The sequence below is a fragment of the Dipodomys ordii genome, unplaced genomic scaffold, assembly GCF_000151885.1.
Source record: "Dipodomys ordii isolate 6190 unplaced genomic scaffold, Dord_2.0 Scaffold191, whole genome shotgun sequence".
Taxonomy (NCBI): Eukaryota; Metazoa; Chordata; class Mammalia; order Rodentia; family Heteromyidae; genus Dipodomys; species Dipodomys ordii.
In genome coordinates, this window is record NW_012267407.1 from 296,544 (window position 1) to 304,485 (window position 7,942).

Below are 7,942 nucleotides of genomic sequence, written 5' to 3' on the forward strand. Positions count from 1 at the left end.
GGGAAGCACCGCTGCTGGGTGCAGGAGCGGGCCTCCTTGGCATCTGCAGCAGGAAAAGCCGGTCCGGCTCCCCCTCCCCTCCCGCGTCCGGATACACACACACACACAGACACACACACACACACACAGACACACACACACACACAGACACACACACACACACCGTCTCGCTGCTGCCCCCTTCCCCGGGTCCCTCCAGCGGCGGTGCACGTTCACGCCCGCAGGCCCGGCCCTGTCCGGGAGCCGCAGACCCCAGAGGAGGAGCGGCCAGCGGTTCCCTGCGCAGCGGCTCCTCTCAGGCCGGGCTGGGCCACCGCTCCGCGGCGGCCAGGATCAGTAGACCACGGGGTCTGAGTTCGAGCCCTGGCACCGGGAATCTTCACGCCGGCTTCCCAGAGTCCTCCCTAACCTTTCACACCAACTTCCCAGTGTCCTCCCTGACCTTTCACACTTAGTAAGCATTTTCTCAAAGTTGAACCCAATGCCCATGCCACCAGTGGTCACAGCAATGCCGAAAAACGCCAGGTCACCGAGTGCAGTGCTTGCCCCTCTATTCCCAGCTGCCAGAGACTCAGGCCAGTATGGGGACAATGTTGGAAATGTTCCAGAAAACCAGCAGGTGTGGCGGCTCACACTTGTAATCCCAGCTGTGCACTGGGCAGAGGCCAGGGAGCCTCAGAAACCGTGTAAGACTACTCGAAAGCAAAATCACTCTAGCAAAAAAGGGCTGGGGTGGTCTCAAGTGGCAGATCGCCAGCAGATGCCGGGTCCCAAGCTGAAACCCCAGTACTGCACAATGCAGAGAAATAATAAAAATGGCCTGTCATCTCAGCTACTCAGGAGGCTGAGATATGAGGATCAGGGTTCAAAGCCAGCCTGGGCAGGAGAGACCATGAGAATCTTATCTCCAATAAACCAACAGAAAAACCAGAAGTGGCACTGTGTTTCAAGTGGTAGAGCGCTCACCTTGAGCTGAAAAGCTCAGGAACAGCACCAAGGCCCAAAGTTCAAGCAAACATAATAACAACAACAATAATAATATAAAAAATTAACAAGGAGACATGTATTTCTCCCCCTGCCCTGCCACCCCTGCCAGGCCTTTCAAAGGAGGGTGGTTAAGACTAAGAGGATGATGTGTTTGGGGCAAAGCAGGAGTGAAGAGTTCAGCACCTAATGTACTCGTGGGACTGTGTCTGAGTCAGGGTTTGCTGAGCACCTACTATGGGCAGCACCGAGACAAATCTGGAGGCCCTGGTGTTGACCCACAGTGTACCGATAGAATCAGTCAGAGCCTCTAGAGGTGTGGTGACAGAGGTCCAGGAGGGGGAGGAGAAGAAGAAGGGGGTCCGGGCTAGGGAAAGCATGTGGCTGCTCCCGCTCCTCCTCCAGTACAGACACCTGCACCAAGTGCAGTGCTCACTCCTAGCAGGGGGTTCTGCCTCAGTGCAGAGTGCTAGGTGCTGGGGTTCAGAAGTGTGGGCTCGGGGCCTTGTGCTTGCTAAGTGAGCCCTTCACCCACTTGAGCCATTTTTGCCATAGTCACCCCCAGACTGGCTGCCTCCTGCAGAACTGTGGTGCTGATCTGGGCTTCTTCCTTAAGATGCAGCCTGGATTGGCCCGCTGCTTGGACTCCCTCCGCCCCCACCACAGCTGAGATTGCACACAGTGGCTGCAGTCTGCTGCCTGCTCCCCTCTCGTCTTCCAAAGCAGAAACTCCCACAGAATGCCCGAAACTGCCCCACAGACAGGCCGCCTCCCAGCCCCCGCCTCGCTCCGGGAGCACACTTCCCTCACCTCCACACACGTGTCCTGGGTGGTGGTTGTGGGGCTCCTGGAATCCACTCTCCACCGATCCTGCGCCCTCCATCCAGGCTCAGGGAGGGAGCACTTGACTTCCACCTTGGCCAGTTAGGAGCAGAGACTAGCATCTGGGCACATGACCTCAACCTCGGCCAATCAGAGTCAGAGAGCTGAGATGGGGTGGAGCATTCTTTGCCATTGATAAACCTCAGCAAATTCCCCTGCTCTTTTACTCACCCATTCATCCTGTGTGTGAGTGTGAGTTTGTGTGCATGCGTGTATGCATGCTGGTCCAGGGGCTTGAACTTGGAGTCTGGACACTGACCCTGAGCTTTTCTACTCAAGGCCACAGCTCCACTTCTGGCTTTCTGGTGGTCAATTGGGAATAAGAGTCTTATGGACTTTGCAACCCAGGCTGGCTTTGCATCACAGTCCTCAGATCCCAGCCTCCTGAGTAGCTGGGATGACAGGCATGAGCTGCCAGCACCCCCATCCACTTTTGCTTTGCGCGTGGGAGCAAGCTGTGTCCACAGACGGTGCACAGTGGGCTGTGTTTCTGCATCATGGGCTGCAGCTGCACTGCGTGCGTGGTCTCACAGACACGGCAGCGTGCGCCGGGCCACACCAGATGCCCCATAAACACTCCTCACCCCCCTCCAGCAGATGCTACACAGCTACTCACTGTAGCTGCCACATGCTGCTGCGTGAGCTTGCTCCTCCTGCCCATCTGGGTGCCCTGCCCTTCAGCCCACACCCCCACACACACCCCTCCCGGGACCCTTGCCCCAGCCTTGGGCTCCTCAGTGCTGCCTTCTGAGTCTGCAGGCCCAGCAGTTTCAGATTCTCCACGTGTAAGAGGGATGTCGCGACGTTTGTCCTGCTCCTGGCTTACTCCACCCAACACATGAGTACATCCGTGGCCTGAGCCATGGCCTTCACTGGCCAAGGCTGTGTATTTGTTACTGGGCAGAGGAAGGACTGATTTGGGTCTGTGGTTCTCACATCATTGTGGATGGCTGCATTTGTCCAGGGCGGTGGTGAGGAGGTGGAGCCTGGTGGCCATGGGGGCCTGTGGGGGCCGAGTTCGTCTCCTTGCAAACAAGAAGCAGAGGAGGGTGCGTGGGGCAAGGCTGGTGTTAGGTTTTTAAAAAGAGGTGACCCGGGTAAGAACAGCACCACACACGTGGTATTCAGGTAAGGGGTAGGTTTATTCAGTAGACCTGCTGGGACCAGGCCAGGTTGGCACTCCACGCGGCTGGCAAAGAGAGCATCTGAGAAAGAGCTGGGAAAGAGAGAGAGCTGGGAAAGACAGCTAGAAAAGAGCTGGGGGAAAAAAGGGGCTTCTGGGCCTGAGCTAGGCCTTGTTTAGGGTATTGGCTGAGAGGTGTGGCCACATCAAATTCAGATGTGACCTCTTCCAGGTGTGCCAGTTGCCTAGGTAACGTAGGTACTGGGCGGAGACTTTGCTGCAAGGAGGGTGGAGTCTGCTCGCCATCCAGGAGCAGACCTTACAGCCGGCCTGACCCCAAGGACCACCTCCCCTGGTTCTGACCCCTTCCCCTCACGGTGCAGCCAGCAGTGGGACCACGTGCTCTGCACGAGAGTCTATGGGAGCCGCTTGCTTTCCTGACTTGCTTATTTCACTTGGCGTGTCCTTTCTCCTACAGTGGCATGGCGGCTCGTATCCTCCTCATAACCGACCAATACTCCATTGTGGGCACATCCAATACTTCCTCCACCAGCTCACCAGCTGCTGGGCACTGTGGCCAATTTGTGGAATGGATGTTATAAATATAAGTAGCAGCATTTCTTACTTTTTTCTTCTTCCACACTGGGGATTGAACCCAGGTCCTCACAATTGCTAAGCCAGTGCTTTGACCCCAAGATCTATTCTGGTCCAATCAACAGCTTCTGCCTACTGTGAACATCTCTCCTCCTGCCCTCCATGCCCCTGATGTCTCACAACCAGGCGAGGTACTGTGCCACACTCAGGAGTGACCGCTGGCCGCTGGTGCCGGCCTCCAAGCCTGGAGTTCAGCCAAAGCTCACCTGGGAGGAGGCTGTTGGGGCCTCCCTTCCTCCCTCCCATCCCCCTCCAGGAGCCATAGCCACCTCCCCACCCCTCCTGGGGTCCACAGGGAGACAGAACTCTCCCAGGTCCAGGGCTCAGCCTTAAGCTCGCCTCTCAGTCTCCTTCCCACAGTGTGCACCAGCCACTCAGTGGGCAGAGGACCGGGCCAGAGGGCAGGAGGGCGGGCAGGCACACAGGCAGTGCCCCTGAGCCTGCGTGAGAGGCCAGCCCGCCCCCTGCATCTCCTCCGCGGGTGGGAGCTGAATCCACCTGGTCAGCGGCAGCAGGAAAGGCCCCCGCCCAGTCCCCTCCACCTTCCCCCGCAAAGGAGGGGTACAGGGACACAGGGGCACCGGCCAGGGGCAGCAGGGAGAAAAGAAGTTCTTCACTGGACAGCCCCAGCCCACCAGGTATGGAATCTGAAAGCTACAGAGACAGTAACAGTTCTAACCCTTGAGAGGAGCAGCCCTCGCCCTCTCTCTGTCTCTCTCTTTCTGCCTGTCTCTCTGTCTTTCTCTGTCTGTCTGTCTCTCTCTGTCACTTTCACTTTCTCTTGCTCTCAATGTATACTTGATATATTGATAGGTATCAGCTATATGATAGTGATAAAGATATATGTATGTCATATATGTCAATAAACAGGTAAAGATGAGTGAAGTAGGTCCAGAGATGCATTAGTTGATAGGTAGGTAGATGAGACATAGACAGACAGACAGGCAGGCAGGCAGGGTAGCTTTGGAGCCTTGTGGGGTTAGGAGAAGGGATTCCTGCACACGACTGTCTGTCTGGCTCCTGGCGTCTGGCCGTGCCACTCCCCCAGCCACGGAGGCCGTCCACGCAGCCATCCTGTCCTGTCACCCACCAACCTGTGTGACTCAGAGATAAAGCCACCCTGGCATTGAGGAGCCACGCCAGGGGCTCCGGCTGACAAAGAAGCTTTCCTGAGACACAGTCCCAGCCCCCCAAGCCCCCAGATCAACCCCAGCCCCCCACCCCAGGGCCACCCCTGCATCTCTGCCTCCTCTGCACAAATGCCATCCCCAGAAAGTATGTGAGGGACCAGCTGTGGCCACTGGGCAGGGGAGGGGGAGAGGAGAGGAGAGATGAGGGCAAGGAGAGGGAGAAGAGAGGAGAAAGGAAAGGAGAGAGAGAAGGGTGAGGAGAGAGGAGAGAAGAGAGGGAGGAGAGAGAAGAGAAGAGATGGAGAAAGGGGAGAGAGAGAGATTGGGGGAGGTCGATCTGATCCCTGTATTGCAGGGATGTGAGCTGTGCAGGGGTCTCGAGTCTGGAGCTGCAGTTCTGGCTGTGTCAGTCTGGAGGGCAAAGCTGCTGCTCCAAGCAGTGCTGGTTCTGGGAGGGGCCGTGGCCCAATCCTTGGGAGGTGGAGGTGCTGGGGATGCTACCTGGAGCCGAAGCTATAGTAAGAAGTCAGAATAAAAATGTGGACTTTCATGTGTGGGTTTCCATGTGGTGATGGAGGGCCCCCCCCTCCCCTCAGCCACCCCTTCCCCCTTCCCCATGGATGGGGCTCAGCCCCTGTCACCACCCTCCCTTTGGCAGAAGTCATTTTCGAATCATCACCTTGAGGTGATGAAGTGTTCATCAGTTCAAGGTTCACCGTCCCCACTTCTGAGGAGCCAGCCCTCTACCTACATGGGCCCCCCGTTGTGTCAACACAGACGGATGCCAGCCCAGTGAGCAGCTGGTCGGTAGCTATGGCTGAGCAAGCACCCCAGGACAGCAGCAGGCAGGACCCCAGGGGGGCATCGGCCTGCTGTCCGGGTTTCAGGGAGACCCATGCAGTTCCTGACTCTAGGGAGGCTGTGTGGAGCCCATTCCAAGCCAGGGCCCAGCACGAGGAGCCTGGGCTGGGTGTGAGGGAGACCTGCCAGACCCCACGCAGGACACCGGGTCTCCACCCGAGAGACACAGCCACAGGGAAAGCTCTAGACATGGAGAAGAACTTGGACAGAGCCTGGACGGCAACTCAGACTGGAGTCCCAGATACTCAGGGGTGGAAGTAGGGAGATGGAAATCTCAGCCTATGCCAGACCTGCTCCCTGCGAAACCTGTCCCAGCAAAACAAGCTCAAAAGCAAAACAGGAGGAGAGCAGAACACCAGCACCCCAGGGTGTCACCGTTGTCCACACCCCGGCCAGCACCCTGGGGTGCCCCTCCTGTCTGGACCCCCACAAGCAATGGGAGACAGTGGGGGGGCAGCAAACTCTGCCCAGCTGGCATCGGTCATCCCAGACTGGACGGCTTGGAGCTGCACACATTTAGACGGAGGAGGCCAATGGGGGTGGGGGCCTGCAGGGATCCCTGGAATGAGATTCTCAGGTGACACCGCTGTCAGCAAAGAGGAATCTGCTAATGTAGGACACGGTTGCCAACCAGGCTGCTCGCTCTCCGCCAGAGTTCAGACAAAACTCCAAGCTGGCAGTGAAGTGTAAAAGGCCAAAGGCAAAAGCATCCCTGGAAAAAGCACTTCTTTGCTTAAAACAAAAACAAAAACACCTTGGCAATTAATTATATATGTGTATATATATATATGATATATGATATATGATTTCTGATTTAGCGTGGTACATTTCATGCTGTTCTTCCACTTGGCTTAAGGGATGTGAATGACTCTCTGGAACTCTCCAACAGCTCCTTTCCCTCCCCAAGGGGGTCCCAAACCCAAAGGCTGCTGTACCAACCCTGCGGCATCTCCCCAACAGCCCATGCCCGGCAGGGCATGTCTCTAATGTCTCTAATAACTGTGACGGTCCTTGCAGTCATTACTCTTATTCAACCTGTCTGTGCCAACAGGAGAGACAACAATGATTCTCTTTTTCTCCTACAGATGGAAAAGTCCCCAGAGCTGGCCAACTCAACCCGGGTCCAGTACTTCGTCCTCTTAGGCCTCTCCACCCGACTGAGCATCAGAGCTGCCCTGTTCTTCGTCTTCCTCACCCTCTATCTGCTGACACTGCTGGAGAACACGCTCATCGTCTACCTGATCAGCACCCACAGCGAGCTCCGCAAGCCCATGTACTTCTTCCTGGCCAACCTCAGCTGCCTGGAGATGAGCTACGTGTCTGTCACCATGCCCACACTGCTGCTGGGGCTGTGGGCTGGGCCCTACCGTATCCCCTTCACCACCTGCATGACCCAGCTCTACTTCTTCATCCTCCTCATTGGCACCGAATGCTTGCTCCTGGCATCCATGGCCTACGACCGCTATGTGGCCATCTGCCGGCCCCTGCACTACCCCCTGCTCATGCGGCCCCAGGTCTGCATGGCCTTGGCCATGGCCTCCTGGATGGGGGGACTGGTAGTCTCCGTGGCAAAGACCACCTGCATTGCCAGCTTGTCCTATTGTGGCCCCAACATCATCAACCACTTCTTCTGTGACGTCTCCCCGCTGCTCAACCTGTCCTGCACCCACGTGGCACTCACAGAGCTGGTGGACTTCATCTCTGCCATTGTCATCTTCTGTGGAACTCTCCTGGTGGCCTTGGCCTCCTACATGGCCATTGGCAGGGCGGTACTGCGCATGCCGTCAGCCGCTGCCCGGCGCAAGGCCTTCTCCACCTGTGCCTCGCACCTGGTGGTGGTGGGCATCTTCTACTCGGTCGCCCTCTTCATCTATGCCCGGCCCAGCCGCATCAAGTCCATGGACCTGAGCAAGGTGCTGTCAGTGATCTACACGGTGGCCACGCCCATGTGCAACCCCATCATCTACTGTCTGCGCAACAAGGAGGTGCACGGTGCCGTGCGCAAGACCTTAGGCCGGTCCTGACCCTGCCCAGCCTCAAGCTCCAGTGTCTAAAAACACAGCAGCCTCAGAAAACTCCTTCCCTTTGCTTAGCTCAAGCCCATCAGCCACTGCCTCTGACCCAACCAGGTCTCGGCAGAGGCCGGCCCTGTTCCTCTGCGGCTTGTGTCTTCTCTGTGTCTGTGCTGTGTGGATTCCAGAAATGTGAGGTCAGCCACCACCGCTCTGCGCCTCCATTTGTCGTCTCTGTGCCTTTGCACAGGGCGGAGGTTGATGTGCAAGATCACCTTCCTTCACCCCACCTGTGG

General features: G+C 57.1%; 1 protein-coding gene across 1 annotated transcript; it reads left to right on the forward strand.

Annotated features, from left to right (window-relative positions):
* Nucleotides 1–6,719: 6,719 nt before the first annotated feature.
* LOC105999475 (olfactory receptor 5-like) lies at nt 6,720–7,658 on the forward strand. The gene has a single exon (XM_013034505.1). The coding sequence runs from the start codon at nt 6,720–6,722 to the stop codon at nt 7,656–7,658; it is 939 nt and encodes a 312-aa protein (XP_012889959.1).
* Nucleotides 7,659–7,942: the final 284 nt, after the last annotated feature.

Bases quoted from the DNA above. Each gene is read 5' to 3' on its own strand.
- LOC105999475 (XM_013034505.1), top strand. From the start codon at position 6,720: ATGGAAAAGTCCCCAGAGCTGGCCAACTCAACCCGGGTCCAGTACTTC.